The following is an 18,781-nucleotide window of genomic DNA, read 5'->3' as shown; positions in this document are numbered from 1 at the left end:
CCAATTTCATAATGCTTTTAGTGTAAAAGACTTTAATTTGAAGCAAAAAAGATGCTGGAAAACTGGATCAGATATATGGCACTTTACTCACACCTGATTACCTCTGCAGCTTGTACATAACATTTCACCGCACCTGGAATTAACACAAATGAGTTTGAAGTTACAGTGTGTCTGACAATTATCTACAAAGGCCAAAAGTAGCAAAAAAGTTTGTGACAGTATGTGATAGCTTTACTGAGTTAAAAGGAAAAGGTTTTGTCACAGGGTACCTTATATATGCTTTTGTGTATGTCTATGCATATCTGTATGCACAAACACAAGTAATAATTATAGGGGAAAACATCTTTGTTACATACAAGGTGAATAAGAGGCATAGAGAGAGCTGAGCTGCTCACACATGTTCTATTCAACTAAAAACCGAAGGAAAGAAAACTAAATTGGCACAGAAGCAAGTTACATTTTAATCGTTAAAATCTATAGACACTTTTAGAAAGAAATAATTGACCTGTTAAGAGTGTGTTGACAGTCTTACAGAAACCAGTAATGAGCAGCATGTGCTTTAAGAGAAATAAAAGACTCTAAACTCACATAAAGAACAAGTTCAGTGATAAATAAATAACTAAAACATTGCTAATAGTTAGCTCATTTCAATGTATTGACTGAACTTAACAAATAAAACCTCAATGTGAAGTTTAGAAATAGTTTCTTTTAACGAATGATAATATATCACTGTATCATAGGATAAGACTTACATAACTATTATATAAGTGAAATTATGAATGTGAAATTTCAAATCAAAGTACCTCAACATAAGTGTATCAACATTAACTACAAAATGCAGCAGCTAAAATAAAAAATAAGCTTCCATCAATAGTCATATAAAAAACAGCAACAAATCAAATGATGATGGCTAAAGTCAACTTATTTTCCAATACATCATTATTTCTCTGTAAAACTGGTTTGAAAAGCTGCTGAACTTCCCATCCCCCACAGTAATGTGTCTTGAGTCTTCACTGCTCCTGCTCATTTGCATCTTTATACCAGCATTAATGGGGGCCAATTGAGTCTTATCCAATCACATTCCAGATCCAGTAGCTTAGCAGGGTTGTGTTTATATATTCTGGGTTCCTAACAGAATCTTTATTGGCTTATTTAGCTATAAGAGAACAACTTTGGAGGACAAACTACGATTGTAAATTCCTACATTGGGATTATTACCAACAACAACATACAAAGAAAAACCCACTGAGGCCATTTCTCATCCCATTTCTTCACTGAAGACTGAAAAGGTAAGTTGCACATTCTGAATTTACACTCAAATAACATCTGAATGCTAACATTATAATGTATAAAATCTAAACATGTGTGGATGCATTGTTCAAACTTGTGTTAAGTTCTTCAGTCATTTTAAAAGCCTCTTTACAACTATTTAGTTTTTGTTTGTTTGTTTATTTGGTTATAAAATATTGTTTTTATCCTGACAAATGGACTGTAGACCAAATAAGTTTCAACCTATTACATATATAGGTTGGAACCTGGCCAGCAATTTCGGAGAATTTGATGTTTCCCCATTCAAACATACAAAGAGGCAGTAACATCAGTGAATGCAAGTGAATGAGTTAAAGCTATGAATAAAATAAAGAAATGCAATCGTTTAAAGAAAATGCATCCTCTTACCAACCTACCAGAAGGCAAAGATCTAGTAGGGGTAAATTGTTTTTTTTATTAACATAAATAATGATGGTCTTACAAAACAGAAAGCAGATAAAGTATAAAGTGGAAAACGAGGGAGAAATGTATTAATAAGTCATGACTAAGAGTAAGTGGGGTAAAAAAGCTAAATAAAAAGACTTATTTTAGCGTGGTGGTGTGACGTCATAAGGCTGCGCCACTCTCACACTGTGATTCAACTGGAGAAAGGTTTGTTTTAAAGCTTTTACACAGATGTAAACCGACAGATTAAAATTTCAGGTTGTTCATTTAATGCTAAATGTACCCGCTGTTGACAATATTATTTTAAGCCTTTATACAACAAAGTACTATTTTACTCACAGTGAGGTCTATTGTTTAAATAAGATAGGATAAACTTTATTTGTCCCCGAGAGGAAATTATTGTGGAAATTAAGTGCTACAACGTTGCTGTAAGCAGACAATAAAATAAATAAAACTAACAAAACAATTAAGAACAAACCTGAATAAAGTTTGAATAAAGTAACAGAAATGTGTGTAATAAGTGTTTTAATGAAGGTTTAACTTAGAGCATAATGTCATTTCCACTCTAAGTATACATCACTATATATAAGAAATGGAGTTCTAGTTTTAATCAGCTCATTTGTGGCTATTGTTTCTTGCTCAGACTTACCTGATTTCTTTTTGTTAATTACTCTCAATAGAAACTGTTGAAGCAAGTGTTGAAGAGAAGTTATTTTGTTTCTGTTCATTGTTTTATTTATTTTTTCAACAGGATAAAGTGTCCTGTTTAAAATAAACAAACGCAGAGAAAAACTCTGCTGAACTGCTGAAGCGACTGATCTCTACACTGTTATAAAGATGGCGTTTATTAAAGAGGAGAGTGAAGATGTGAAGATTGAAGAAACATTCACAGTCAAACAGGAAGATCTGCAGGAACAAACAGGTTGGTTTTCATTCTCAAAGATCAACTCAGTCATTTGATCCTCATTCAGATATATTATAATAAGAATGTGATGAGTGTGAGTGTGCTGCCTAGTTCTCCTAAATGCACATAAGCACTCATTGAAAGACAGGAATGAGTTTCTTTCCTTCTACTTGTTCTCATGTCTTTTGTCTTTCGTTTTATGTATTATTATTCTCTCATCTTCTCTACCTTCTTATTATTAATGCTTCTTGTTCTCCTACTGTTTTGTAAAGTGTCCTTGAGCACTGGCGCTATATAAAATAAATAAAAACAATAAATTAAAAAAAGTTTACCTGAGCTGAAGATATTTGACCTACAGTATTCTGATAGAAGATATCTGCTCTTACAGTGTTGGCTTAGTACTTTCCATTTGCATATGTCATGTTGATCACAATTCCCTTTTTGTCTACAACCTCTCTATAGGATTAAACTTGTTTCTAGTAGTTGTTACTAGTTCTCACAGATAGTATCTAGAATTAGATCATTATTATAATAACTATTTACCAGGTCTATTGTGTTTAAACAGGGTTTCTGTGGGGTCTTAAAATGTCTTAAATTCCAAAATCTAAATTTTAGGCTTTAAAAAGGCTTAAATTTACTGAAATATTGTGTTGTAGGTCTTAAATCTTTTTTAAACAAGTCTTCATTTTCCTTTGTTCATGTTTTGCTACCCAATCTGGCCAAAACCCATACAATCACCAACAATCCATCTCAATAAAACTTTCAACTTTTAATTCAAAAGGGTCAAACTCTATTTATCATTATGGTTTAATTATTTTCCTCACAATAACATTTGTTTAAACATGCTCCATGTATTTACTGCTGAGGACATCAACCTGGACAGATTGTTGTGCATAGGTTTAGTTTATTATAGTTTTTAAAACGTTTAAAACATTTTACAGTGTAGAAATAAAAATAAATCATAGCAAGAAACATCCTAATACATAGTTACTAAATTGGAACTGAATTGACAGTAACAATTTACAGTTTTACAACTTTTTAGCCAAACATTCTACTTGCTATAACTGCAAAGATCACATGACACTGAAATCAGGATTAAAATATTTTTAAATTGTCCAGTGTGTGATTTAATGAAATATTTAGTTTTCCTTTTGTAATTGTGGTAATAGTATTGACAGTTTACAGTTTAAACATTTGAAATTAAAAATATTGCTTAATTATTATTATTATTATTATTTATATTTTTGATTGCGCAATGATACATGCTGGGAAAATAACTCACTAATTCAGACATCAATAATTTTTAGTAATTTAATCTTTGAATAAATAAATATTCAAAGTAAATAAATAATTAAAACAAATAATCAAAAATGTAACAATGTAACAATTTTTTAAAGCTGAAAAAAGGATGGCTTTGGTCACTAAATGTACCTGCAACTATAGAATCACCCATATAGTTCATGGAGAGCAACATGTTTTTGTGGAGTTTACTTGCAAAACTTGGCAAACATCACTTAAGCAAGCAAACACTGAGATAAATATAGTCTGCAATACAAATAATAGTTGTAAAATAAAAGTTAGTTTGCTTTTATTAAAATGACAGAGAACATTTAAAAAGATAAATACATTACTTTTAAAATGCTATAAATTATTTTACTACATTGTTGTCTCTCTCTCTCTCTCTCTCTCTCTCTCTATATATATATATATATATAAAAATTTAACTAATGCATTAAACTGTTAATGCAGCCAAGGGTAAGGACATTTAAATAAGATAAGTTTAATGTGACGTAAACTTCATCATTTACTGTTAACCTTAAAGTATTTTAGTATCAACTTAGCTAGGTATTTTAAGCCATCGAAACAGTACATAACGTTGCACAGCATACGTGAGGTCCAAAAAAAGATTAATAAATTTACCCTGCACAAACTTAGGCTCCGTTTACACTGTCAGGTCTTGATACAGAATTCTGATTTGTTGCCAATATCAGATTTTTTTTGTCTGTCCGTTTACACGTTCTTTTAATTGTGACCCATATCCAATTCATGTCTTTACACTTGCTGTACAATTTACGATCCATACATAAACGTGGTTTCTAGCATCTGTGCCACACTAGCCACGATGGAAGAAACCGTCTTGTTTATAGCTCTGCGAAATAGGCGAAGCGTAGTATAAGTAGTGAATGGTTGAGTCTAGATTTACCTCCACTCAGTTTACGTAATGGCATGGCCCTGATGTGTGTGTGTGTAGTTGAAGATGTAGCCTTTGCCTGTGTGCGCACTGGTGTTGTTGGAGAGAATAAAGTTGTTCTATGTGTAGCCCGCAGTGAGTGTATTAATAGCGATTAAAAAGCAAAAGTTACAACACGAAGTTCGCCCAACTTTAAAATGATTTTGAGGCGGAGGAGGTGGGAAAGGGCCGTCATCGCAGCTTTCGATTATGGTTAATATGCTGTATGATGTCCTCCGCCATTCAGAGGAATGTGTGGGTAGGAGAGAGATCTCAGGTCTGGTGGAAGCAAATTGTGGCGACTGACCACTTTCCTCCATGTTTCCTCTGTTGTTGTTGTTGTTGTTTACTGCGTCGGAATCTCCACACACGCTCTTCCTTCTACACCATTAAACCGCAGGGAAGCACCACATTGTCACAAGTTTAATGATGATCAGAACAGAACGCCTCAATAAATCCGATCTGCCTGTGTACATGACGGTCGTATTGTCACATATCCGTTTTATATCTGATTTATTTCCACATATGAAGCAGACCTGAAACTGATCGCTGAATATCCGAATGCATGCGTTTTTTTTCTGTTTACACGGTCATAGAACAGATCCGATCTGTGTCACATATGAGCAAAAAATCGGAATTGGGTCTCATTTAACTGGCAGTGTAAATGGAGCCTTAAACGTAACTTTAACGGTACACAAGCAAGAAGTGCTAAAAGTTAACTGATTTTGTATGTCTGTTTGACAATTTGACATTTGACTCTGTGCGAGTGGGCGTAACCGCCATAACTTGATTTTCAAGACAGCCTCGCCGCAGCCAATCACCAGCGTTTGATCCGGCCACGTTGAGGATGCGGGTTTTCTAGCTCACTGACGTTGACAAGATTATACCCTTGGGTATCAAAATTTGGTACAGAACGAAAATTATTTTTTCGATACTCGATAGTATCGAGACGATTCGGTCGGTGCTTAAAAAGTATTGAACTCGATACCCAGCCCTACCTTTAGAACGTTATAACATCACTAAAAGCAGCATCGAAGCAGTCTCCTTTCAGTCAATCCACCTTATCACGGATATTGTCAGCCTGATCTGGTGTATTAATCAACTATTGTGGGTTCTGGAACTATTGTTATTTTACATTTAATGTGCCTCAAAATTTCAGTGTGTAGCCAATGTTTCCAGTGTCTTTTCAAATTTTAGCTTTTAAAGAGAGTTTTTAAGACTTAATGAAAACTAATGTTTTATTTTTTTATTTCAGACTTAATTGAAGAGAATGAGGGGAGTAAAGAGGAGGAACATCATGACAAAATTGACGAAAAAAGTCAATTACAGACTGATGGTATTTTGAAAAGGAGAGACAAGAATTGTTTCACCTGCACTCAGTGTGGAAAGAGTTTTAGAAGACAAAGCAGTCTTAAAATTCACATGAGGATCCACACTGGAGAGAAACCATTCACATGCACCCAGTGTGGGAAGACTTTCAGCCAAATATCATCCCTTAATCAACACATGAGGATCCACACTGGAGAGAAACCATTCACATGCACCCAGTGTGGAAAGACTTTCAGCCAAATATCAGCCCTTAGCAAACACAAAAAAATCCACACTGGAGAGAAACCATTCACATGCACTCAGTGTGGGAAGAGTTTCAGCCAATCATCATCTCTTAATAGTCACATAAGGATCCACACTGGAGAGAAACCATTCACATGCACTCAATGTGGGAAGAGTTTCAGCACATCTTCATCCCTTAATAGTCACATGAGGATCCACACTGGAGAGAAACCATTCACTTGCACTCAGTGTGGGAAGAGTTTCAGCAAATCATCACACCTTAATCTACACAAGATGATTCACACTGGAGAGAAACCATTCACATGCACTCTGTGTGGGAAGAGTTTCATCCAATCATCATCCTTTAATCTACACATGAGGATTCACACTGGAGAGAAACCATTCACATGCACCCATTGTGGGAAGAGTTTCATCCGCTCATCATCCCTTGATCTACACATGATGATCCACACTGGAGAGAAACCCTTCACATGCACCCAGTGTGGGAAGAGTTTCAGCCAATCATCACACCTTAATCAACACATGATGATCCACACTGGAGAGAAACCCTTCACATGCACTCAGTGTGGGAAGAGTTTCAGCCAATCATCACACCTTAATCAACACATGAGAATCCACACTGGAGAGAAACCATTCACATGCATCCAGTGTGGTAGGAGTTTTAACTGCTTATCATCCCTTAATCAACACATGAGAATCCACACTGGAGAGAAATCATTCACATGCACTCACTGTGGGAAGAGTTTCAACCAACCATCAAACCTTAATCACCACATGAGGATCCACACTGGAGAGAAACCATTCACTTGCACTCAGTGTGGGAAGAGTTTCATCCGCTCGTCATCCCTTAATCTACACATGAGGATCCACACTGGAGAGAAACCATTCAAATGCACTCAGTGTGGGAGAAGTTTTAGCAAATCATCATCCCTTAATCTTCACATGATGAGCCACACTGGAGAGAAATCATTCACCTGCTCCTAAGCCGTGGTCACACTGGACTTTTCTCCCCATAGACTTCCATTCATACGCACGTGAATGCGTCAGACCGGAAACGCAAGTTCTTGCATCAAGTTTCGCAGTTCAATACCTTGCAATACCTTGACCTGCGAAATCGCATCACTTGACTGTGTGAGACCAATCGAAGATCAAAACATGACCTCGCTGGACCAAAATGTAAAATATGGACCAATCGCTCACTTTTTTAAAAATATCTAATCATCTTGTTTAATCCTGCCCCTTTTCGCAGAGCTGTACAACAGAATTTTGCATGCTCAAACTCTAGTGTGACCGCATATTCAGTGTGAGATGAGTTTCAGCAACTCCTCAGACCTTAAACACATGAAGATCCACACTAGTGTGAAAGAGTATATGTGCTTTCAGTGTGAGTAGACTTTTATTACAGCACTAAAATTGAAACTGCACCAGACAATTCACACTGGAGAGACCGTACAAGTGTTCACACTGTTACAAGAGGTTTAATCAGTGAACACATCTGAAAACACAGAAGAGGATTCCCACTGGAAAGATCTGATCAGTGTCTACAGTTTCGCTCATTCGGCGCAGCTTAAGAAACACATGGACAATAAGTTGCACACATAACATAAATGCAGCAAAACATTTTCTCATGTGCACAGGATGTTTCATGTCTGAATAATTTTTGAAAAAGCTGAGTGACGGTATACTGTTTTCCAACACTCCTACACTGCAGTAGGTGGGGTTGTAAATGTGTTGCGTTCCTCGCGTTTACCGTAAACACGATGGCGGCTGAGAGAAGAACAGTTTCATAAACATCTGGCAAACAGCACGTCTGCGGCCTAAAATCTATTTGAAATTTATTGTACAGGTGCGGATACATCTGTACTCCACTCTCTAGTGTATTCATGTAGCTAGTGTTGTTTTAGATGATGTTCTCTGTCTGAATCCCTGAATGAGAAACAAATCACTGTGAAGATACCGCACATCAAAGAAGGTGGAGCTCCAGGATGGTTAGTTTGCAGTATACCAGGGCCTCAAGTTAAGGAAGCCCATTCAATTGTCCTGTGTTGCATGTTTTATTAGTGAAGTTTCTTTATTTTTAGGTTCAAGATTCTTTCTAGTTTACTACAATTACTTTTTTTGAGTAGAATATAAACTTGATGAATATTTTCTGATTTAGGCAGATCGACAGGTATTAAGTTTTACAAAATTAATACACTGTGATGATCCCAAGACTCCAGATTGGAGTATGTGGTAAATCCTGATTGGATGCCTGCATTACTCCTCAATAGGTTTATAAAAGTTGTTGTGTTAGCTACCCCAGGACGCTGTGGCTACTCAGGAGTCCTCATGTCAAGACCTGCCATCTCATTGACTCTTTAACCTTATGGTATAGTTTTGCATTACTTTTATCATGTAGTTAAAGTGTTGTGATCATATCCTAATTTTTTATCTTCATTATTATCCCTAGACATTTGTTGGTTGCTTTGATTGATTGTTCTATGAGTTACATTTTGTAATAAATAATTAGCATTCAGGCTATTTCGTAGGCTCATGTCTCTTTTATGTTGCGACTCAAACAAGCGGGTCATAACACTTTGCAAAATGTGTCCGGTTGTATCCGAGATCTTGTCCTTTCAGTTATGACCATAGGTAAGAGTAGGAACCTAGATTGAGTGGTAAATTGAGAACATTGTCTTTCGCCTCAGCTCCTTCACAACAACAGACAATCACATCAACTGCATTACTGCTGCCGCTGCACTGATCCATCTTTTAATCTCACATTCTATTACTCGTAAAAAAAACGCAGATACTTGAACTCAATTTGGGGTAAGGACTCTCCTCCAAACTGGAGATGGCCACCTTTTTCCAGTCAAGCACCATGGTTTCTGACTTAGAGGTGCTGTTTCTCTCCCTGCCATGTCACACTCAGCAGCAAACCGTCCCACTGCAGGCTGAAGGTCCATGTCTATGAAGCCAAAAGAACAATGTTATCTGCAAATGGCAAAGACAGTCCTAGCCTGCACCTAAAATTCTGTCAGTAAAATTCAGAGAGATCAGCCGCAAAAATAACACATTTACAAAATAAAATGAATAAATAGATGGATGGATAGACATTGTGGTGGTGGAAAGGTGGGCGGGGGGGAAGTAGGATGGCTTGTTCAACTATAAATCAAGATGGAGCTGTCTCAAGAGGGATGGACCAGTGCGCGAGATTGAAGGCATAATAATGAAATAAATGCTCAGGAAGCCCCAACCCTTTTTTTTATCATCTGGCTGATGCAATGTACTCCTATGCAACCTAGGGTGCTTATTGTTCAAGAGAAATTAAATGACAAAGTTATCAAACTGTTTTAAATATTGTAAAGAAATTTTTACAGGGATTTCCTGAAGTAGAGAAGTAACTTAAGGAAGGCAATTTATTTTGAGTATGATAGTTTGTTATTTTGAGTACCTCAGAGCAGTGGTTCTCTATTCTGGTGCTTGTGCAAAATGAGTTGACAACCATCCCGAATTAATTTTAGCTCTTATTACTAATCTTTGAATCAAACCTGAGAAACCACAAAAGCAGAGATTTGGCTTATCTTTAACTGCTTCAGATCAATTTGCACCAGATCAGCAAGAGACAACATTTGTATGAGTTTCCTTCGCTGACTGGCCTCGATGAAACACAGCGTTCCTGATTGGTTGGTGACTCGGCTTCATTGACGTCCTTGGGATTCACTCGCTTGTGAGTGGAAGTTGTCCTGGGTTACCGGGGTGACAGACTCTACTAAGGGTCGGTTTGCAGAAGTTTTTTGCGGTTTCATCGATTTCTAAACTTTAAGAGGTGCATGGAAAATTCTTTGCGACCCGATTGCGTGCAGTGTCCGAGAGCAAGGCGAGAGGGGGCAGAGAGCAGTAGTGACCATGAGCAAGCTAATGCGAAAAGCAAAGTTTTACTGTTGCGTAAGGTTTTTAAGTGATCTGGTTTGGCCCATCCCAATGGCGCTGTCTTCCAATGAGCAGTTGCCATGGATGGGAGGCCCACGCCCCGTACCATTATGCTCAGTGTAAGTCATTAACAGACTGCTTGGTAATTTCATGTGGTAAAATATCTTGTACGTTTGTTACAATCTTACATCAAATGTTACAAGACAACTAATGTTTCTGATACTAGTTCTTCATTTACACCAATGTATTGCAAATAAATTGCAATATATTGCTGTCATCTACAATTATTAGTTAGCCAATCAGATTAATCCAAACTCACCATAAGAAGCTTAGCAAAAAGTCACTCCCTTATCTTCGTTTTCCGAAGAAAGCTCTTGACAGGACTGCTCCAGCTTCTTCACAAGCTTCTAAAATTCAACATCTCTCTACAACCCATCAACAATTCCATTACCGTCATCTGACTACGAAAAAACCAACAACAACAGCAGCAGCAATACAACAACAGCGGAAATAACAAAACAGCAGCATCAAAGCTACTCTCACATCATCAACAGCAACATGGACAGGAATGAAATCTCAGCTCTCCCAGAAACACCAGCCCCGGCTCAACAACACCATGCTCAGCCTGGAAGCCGACTCAATACCGAGGCTCCAATAAGAGGCCGAAGGCCTATCCGCTCTACTTCAGCAAGGACCCAACGCCGCATGCAATCTCCATCTCCTGTCACTCCAAATTGCCACCCACATTCTCCAGCTTCTTCATACGCCTCCGCAAGATCATCATCCCTCACTTCCTCACTTGGCCTCCAGCTCCACATTTCAGTGAAAACTCCAGCCCTACTCTTCCAGCCATCCCTTCCACCCTTAACCCTCCTCAATTCTCTCTCCCTTCCTACCTCCCTCACTCTTCAGCCCAGCTTATTTCTGCCCAGTCCTTCCTCTCCTTACTCATTTTTCCTCTTCCAGTATCTCCACCTTTTTCTCCTCTACATCCGTTCACCAAGCACACCACCTCCATTACTAACACTCCCCAACATTCTACTCTTCCTACTCATATTTCTTTCGCACTGCCCCCTTCACCCTAACCACAGCCACGCCCCTTCCCATTCCACATTGTGATGGCCAGTGTGGTGGCCACACATTAAGAGTGAGGCATGCTCGCACACACACACAGCGCATTATACACATTCATTTAAGATTGTTTATTGGTTAAGTTAAATTGAGTTATTGTTTATACATTTCGTTTCTTTCATATTTGGTTTAGATAAGACACATACACGTTTCTGTTTCTCGATATTTTTCTTTATTGTTCACAGTACATTCATTACTATTTTGGGTGCACACAAAATTAGTTATCTCTACTGTGTGTTTTGTTAATTTAGTTTTCTTTGAGTTTAAGTTACCGTGCTGCAGTGCCGATGAGGAATGGAGTTTCCGGGTGTGGTCTGACATACTAAAGGGCCGTCATGCCGCCAATTGCAGTCTTTTGGTTCCGCCTGCCGATACCATTGGCTTAATGGCTTGGAGGGAGAGCTGATGTTTAGTTTAAGTTTATTAATGATTTGCAATATTTGTTTCTTCAGATTTATGTTTAGTTTTGCTTTTTATTTAGAATTTTTTTACTATTTTTTATATTTGTAATTAGATATTTGGCTTAGTTTTTTGTTGTAAATTGTCTGTTTTTGTCTCCCCCTTCTTGTTTATTGTGGACTAGTCCCTCTTGTATAAATGGGCTCTGTCTTGTCATTTCGAGGAGTTCTGTTTTTGGTTTAGACATGGTTTGTTTGGTTTGAACTCAATTTTGTTTATTTGTTTAGTTTATTGATTTTTCAATTGTTTCATTTATTTCTTTTTTGAACTTTTGTGAAAACTTTTTTGGACTTTATTAAAAATAATTAATTTGAAAATCTTTTTGTATGCCCCTTACTACGTGCTGACTCTGTCCCTTACACGCATAATGCTCCAGTACTGGAACCACCCCCGATCTCCAACAGCGTCAAGAACCTCATCCTATCAGGTGCTGACATCGACCTTTCAACACTCCTTTCACCCATAGCACCTCCCTCGGCAGAACGACAGGTGGATTGCGGCGAATTCATTGTTACACTTAAATCAACCGCTAGCTCCCATCCCCACACAATTTCATTAGCTGAATTTCATGTAGCATTTGCACGTTCTACAGGAACCATCTGTTCAGTTTTTCCCCATAGGAGGCCATCCCCTACAGGGGAACACATTGTTACACGTACCACATACCATTTTCTGCAAAATTCGCTATTTGCGTTACTCATTGGTATCAGTGTCTCTACTGGGGGGCCATGGATACTGATCTTCACAACAGAGTTTTCAAAGGATACCGTATTCTTTCCTGCGCGGTCTGCCATTCAAATCTGCACACAACCACTTCCTGTCCCTTCATAATCCCCTCCTCCGACAAAGAACTACAACCCCAAGATCCACCAGCTATGTACCCCGCCCCTGTACCTCTGATATCCCCGCTCTATTTCCTCCTCCCTCTTCTCAAAACCCTCCCTCCTCTCTGTCTTGCAATAACTTTAATATAGCAAGATGCTTTCGCTACCCCTGCAAATTTCTCCATATCTGCAATTACCTTTTAAATGTCTGGGTAAAAAACAAAACTTTTCTCATATTTTCTTTTGAGTAAGCCTGGCAACACCTTAGCAAGCAACTAGCAACACCTTAGCAACCACCTAGCAACGCCTTAGCAACAACATAGCAACACCTTAGGAACCACTCAGCAACCACCGAGAAACACCTTAGTAACCGCCTAGCAACAACTTAGCAACCACCTAGCAACACCTTAGCAACCAACTAGCATCACCTTAGCTACCACCTGGCAACGCCTTAGCAACTGCTTCGCAACACCTTACCAACAACCTAGTAACACCTTAGGAACCGCTTAGCAACCACCTAGCAACACCTTAGCAATGCCTTAGCAACTGCCTAGCAACCACCTAGAAACACCCTAGTAAGCGCATAGCAACAACTTAGCAACCACCTAAGCAACCGCCTTGCAATGCCTTAGCAACCACCTAGCAACAGCTTAGCAACACCTTAGCAACAGCCTAGTAATGCCTTAGCAAGCACATAGCAACGCCTTAGCAACAACCTAGCAACGCCTTGGGAACCACTTAGCAACCACCTAGAAACACCTTAGCAACCACCTAGCAACCGCCTAGCAACACCTTAGCAACCGCATAGCTACACCTTAGCAACTTGCTTGAACTGACCCGATCTAATTCTGTTTATATGAAATGAGCCTTGCTGGTTTGAGCTAACAGAACTTTTGCTATGACAACAAACTCTCAGATGAGTTTTGAAGAGCTAAACGGTCCAAAATCAAATCGTCAATATCCAAAACTAGCTAACTGAGTAATCCATGTACGAAGAACGGATCCCAGGATGAGATGAACAGTGGTCAAAATAGAAATATCGGACAGTTTTAAAACTTTTTTAAGCACTGTGGAAAAAGAGGAATTTAATAATACTGGTCAAGCTGAAGGAATGGCAAGGGGTGAAGAAACAAGGATGGAAAATGTGGAGAAGAACAAAGTGGAAAGAGGATTTTTAAGAAGAAGAACTTTAAAGGTAAAACCAAATGTGTTAATAGCAAAGAAAAAATTCTGAACAAAGAACAGAGCTAAATATGTGAATAGGTATGAAGTGTTGCGGGGACTGGAAGAAGATGAAGAGAAATGATGATTTTTAAATATTTGATTTATTTTTAAATGCCTTTAATCTTTGTCTCTTTTAACGGAAGGGGTTGTTGGTTAAGAGCGTTAAATAAAGATGTATAGGTTTTTAATTTCATTTTTATTTCTTTTAATGGTTTTAAATTGTGTATCTTTTAATGCAAGGGCACTAATAGGAAAAGATACATTTGAGAAAATAAGAGAAATGTAAAAACAAGAAAGTGATAGGTTTACAAGAAACAAACTGGAAGGAACATGCAATGGACGATTTGAAAAAGATGTGGCAAGGGGTTATTATATCTAATAATGGTGATGGTAAATCTGGAAGAGGTGTCGCTTTTTTAATAAGGAAAGATTTTTTTTAACTTTAAAAGAATTAGGAAAAATTAGGGTTGGTATCGTTTGTTTTTTTTTCGATACCGGTGCTAAATCGATACTTTTAAAACGATACCGCTGCCAAAAACGGTGCCTGAACCTATACTTTTTAGCCACAAAACTAAGGTGGATGATTCTAAAAAAATCTATTTGACAAAATCTTTTAAAAAATAATTTTAATAGAACAATATAATTTAAGTTTAAAGTAAACATCAATTCATATTTTATATATTTGAATTACATTAATATATTTCCTTTGATCATTTGTTGGTTAGCATGAATTTAAGTTCTGTTTCATTCCTCCTGACCGCCAGAGACGCTGTTTACACAGTGGATAATCGCAGCGGCAGCTGGATAGGCCAAGGAACAATATACCAACAAAGTCACATGGTGATGCGAATTGAGCTGAGGTATATAATCCACTACAGCTCTGCGCCCTGCCTCTTTTTGCTTCACGCCTTTGGATTTTGGTCGTTGAACTATTTTTGTCGTCGAGTGCAGCTCTTTGGTAGGAGCAGCGAGTTTTTCTCGTCCTCCTGAGCTGTGACGATTTTTTAACGTCTTCGGACTAGGGTTGGTCTTTGTGCAATTACTGATCTAGGATTGTTCACTCTATTATATTGTGAACTGCGGGTAAGTTTTTCTTCATTATCTTACATTCGGCTGTAATATATAAGTGTCAATTGCCTCGCGGTACTATCCAGGGGTGAGACGCTGTATTTTTTGTAAGCATCTGAGTTATAAGCATATATCTCACGGTACTATCCGGAGATTGGACACAGTGACACTCACTTTTATGTCCGAGGTAATCATCTCATGGTACTATCCGGAGGTTTTACAGCAAACTGCGTTTAGTGTTTATGTGACAATTACCTCACGGTGCTATCCGGAGGCTACTTTTTCTACCGCTACTAATACTCAGAGTGTGTGTGTTTTTTTTTTTCTTATCTCTTTCATGGCTGTTATTGGGCATACGCTCCGCTCTGTCCAGCAGTCCTAACCGTGGACGATTATCAATATATTTTTGCTAGTGTTCATTTTTCTTGTTTTCTGTTTCTCTCGGTGCATCCAGAGATCCAAATTTCGATCGACGGTTAGGGTGATTTTTCGCGTGTTATATCGTTAACGTTAGCCAACGGTACTAGTCATGGTATTTGGTTGGTCAGTTCGACGCCTTCTCATGGCTAGTCATGCTATTTCCACAGCTTTCCCGATGACTTGCAATCTCTGTCTTAACGAGCTTCTCCCAGATGACGGACACAATATCTTCCCATCCTGTCTCGGCGTTCAACACCTGAAAGACACGCTAACTGATCCATGCCCGCATTGTAGTTTACTGCCCCTGTCAGAGAGACAGATGCGTTTGGCTGGGCTGAGCCACAATCAGGATGCTGTTGTGTTACCAGCGGATCTAGCGTTGCCGAAAGAGGGGAAAAATCGTTGCGCTTTGGTGGCTTCTGGAGCTCCTCGTTGTAAGAAACCTAGCCTAAACAGTAGTCACACGGCTGGATACCTGTTACAAAATCTTCAACCAGCTGATCCAGTATCTGACATCTCTGCTGCTAGGCCCTTTGCTGAGAAAGCTCATTCTCATTCCTCTAGCGAGAAACCACCATTTGCCTCTTTAAGTGGCCACAGTCCCCTCTTCGACGTTATGTCGACATATGCTTCTGACTCTCATTTTCAGGAGCAATGTCAGGCTGACGTTCCTGGGCCTGATGACCAACTAGTAAGACATACTGGGACTGTTGTATCCGAGAATGGCTCTCATCATTCTTCTGACAATGCCCCACACAATGATGATGATGCATTGGAAGTCCTTAGGATGGCAGTAGCCCGTCTTGGCCTTGATGATGGCCCTGCTCATCCTGTTCAATCTAATGTGTTTTTCCGCAGACCTCTATCTGTGGATACATTTGTTATGCCAGCATGCAAGGATATCATTGCAGAATTTTCAAATGCTCTTAAGGGGGCAGGCATGGTCAAAAGATGATCCAAGACTGCTCGCACTCTGGCCTCTATGGCTCAGGCAAAGTCTATTGGTGTGAGGAATGTCCCTGAAGTTGAACAGACAGTTGTGGCGCTTTTAGTGTCACCAGATGAAGCAATGAGGGGAAATGTCCGATGCCCTAGCGGTCAGTGTGGCCGTACAGATTCCCTTCTGAAGAAGGCTTACGAGTCAGCTTCCTACATTACCAGGGCTGAAAATACTGTCTGTCAATTAATTTTGGCTGCCTCTAATTCGCTAGGCGCTGAGGTGGACCCTTCAGTTCCACGCTTTTTACAGACAGCCTTGCTTGCTATGGGGCACGTGACTCGAGAACTGGGGTCCCTTACAGCAACACTACTAAATGCTAGAAGGCAAGTATGGCTCACTCAGGCTAAATTGTCAGAGGACTGTAAAAAGACACTGAGGGACCTTCCTATTGTCCCAGGACATCTTTTTGGGCCAGATGTATCAGAGGTGTTGGAAAAACGTGCTAAATTGCCCCTAACCCCCCCACCCCACCTCCTAAAGGCCGGAATTTTAAGGCCTGAGATGATTGGCCCGGCAGTCCGCTGTTTCACAAGCCATCAGTTGTGACGTGTCAGACACGTGGATTTTGACAACCATGTGCAAGGGTTATACCCTACAGTTCCGCTGCCGGCCCCCCAAGTTTTCGGGTCTAATTCCAACAGTCGTGACAGACCCAGCACATTCTGCAGCTCTCTCCAGAGAGATATGTTCCTTGTTGGAAAAGGGAGCAATAGAAGCAGTTCATCCTCTGGTTCAGAAAGAGGGTTTTTACTCGACTTATTTTCTGGTTCCGAAGTGGGACGGAGGTTTTCATCCAATATTGGATTTAATAAGGTTGAACAGATTTCTGAAAAGACTTCCCTTTCGCATGTTACGTGTGACCAAAATTCTTCGGTCCTTTGCAGAGGGAGATTGGTTCACAACTGTAGATCTGGCGGATGCATCTTTTCACGTTCCGATTGCCAAGCATCACAGAAAGTTTCTGCGTTTCAGTTTCAAGAGCAGAAGTTAACAGTTCAGAGTTCTACCATTTGGTCTCGCCCTAGCCCCCCGTGTGTTTACAAGATGCATGAAAGCTGTCCTATCTCCCCTTTGGGCCCAGGGGGTACGAATCTTGCCATATTTGGACGACTGGCTGGTGTGTGCTCAAACGAGGGCTCAATCGGTGCACAATACGCAGCTGCTGCTGGACCATGTGACCAGGCTGGGTCTCTCAGTGAACAGAGTAAAGAGCTGCTTGTCCCCTGTACAGTCAATCACATTCATCGGGATGACTATCGATTCAGTCTCGATGCATGCCTCCCTATCTCAGTTTCAGACGACAGACATCCTGAACCTCTTGAGCCAGTTTCGTTTGGGAGTATCTCTACAGTACGGCGTGCTCCTGAGGTTGATCAGGATGCTAACGGCAACCTCTTGTGTAATTCCCCTGGGATTGCTCCATCTGCGGCCCCTGCAGGTATGGAACAATCTTCTGCGGTTAGACCCATCTCATCATTGCTTTTGACAAATTCTTGTTGCTCAGGGTTGCATGCATGCCCTTCGCAAATGGAAGTCCCAAGCCTTTTTGACAGCCGGAGTACCGTAAGGGATTGTTTCCTCCCGCCGCGAGGTTATAACAACTGATGCGTCCCTTATGGGTTGGGGGCAGTATGGAACTACAGAGGTATCAGTGGCAGATGGTCAAGGGACAAGTCAAGGGACCATATCAATGTGTTGGAGATGCGGGCAGTTTGGCTGGCCCTGGGTCGACATGTCCTAATCCGGTCGGACAACACATCAACAGTGTTCAATTTGAATCACCAAGGAGGTACAAGGTCCAGGAGTTTGTTGCGTCTCAGGCACATGATTCTCACATGGTCTCTTCCTCGATTTGCATCACAAAGGGCTGTTTATCTGCCTGGGGTAGTCAATCAGACTGCAGATGCTCTGTCCAGGAATCAGATCGATCCAGGGGAGTGGAGACTTCATCCAGATGTAGTCCAAGACATTTGGACAGAGTTTGACAGGGCGGAGGTAGACCTATTTGCAAACGAGAGACACAGCTCATTGCCCATTGTGGCTTGCTCAGACGGAAGGGTCCAGGCCATTAGGAAAGGATGCGCTGTCACACGACTGGCCAAACTGCCTTCTTTATGCTTTTCCTCCAATACCTCTGATATGGGAGACACTGCACAGGATTGCCCAGGGCAGACACCATGTACTTCTAATAGCACTACGGTGGCTGTCCAAACCATGGTTTCCCTTGCTCCTAACGTTGTTGGTGAACCAGACTGATTCCTGTGACGCTCCAGAGAGAGACGAGTCTTCGCTGAGGCCAGCTTCCAGCCTCCACCACTGAGACC

At 40.0% G+C, this 18,781-nt stretch overlaps 1 protein-coding gene across 1 annotated transcript in view; it reads left to right on the top strand.

The window, feature by feature from the left end:
* LOC130222807 (zinc finger protein 91-like) overlaps window positions 1-18,781 on the top strand; it is a 218,630-nt gene that overhangs the window by 56,260 nt on the left and 143,589 nt on the right. The window contains exon 4 of the mRNA XM_056455370.1: window positions 6,270-7,347. Coding sequence (XP_056311345.1) covers window positions 6,270-7,347 — 1,078 coding nt within the window. The remainder of the gene's footprint in view (window positions 1-6,269; window positions 7,348-18,781) is intronic.

The sequence above is a fragment of the Danio aesculapii genome, chromosome 4, assembly GCF_903798145.1.
Source record: "Danio aesculapii chromosome 4, fDanAes4.1, whole genome shotgun sequence".
In the NCBI taxonomy this organism is placed as follows: Eukaryota; Metazoa; Chordata; class Actinopteri; order Cypriniformes; family Danionidae; genus Danio; species Danio aesculapii.
Note: the sequence above shows the minus strand (reverse complement) of the source record. Positions and strands in the feature narration are given on the sequence as shown.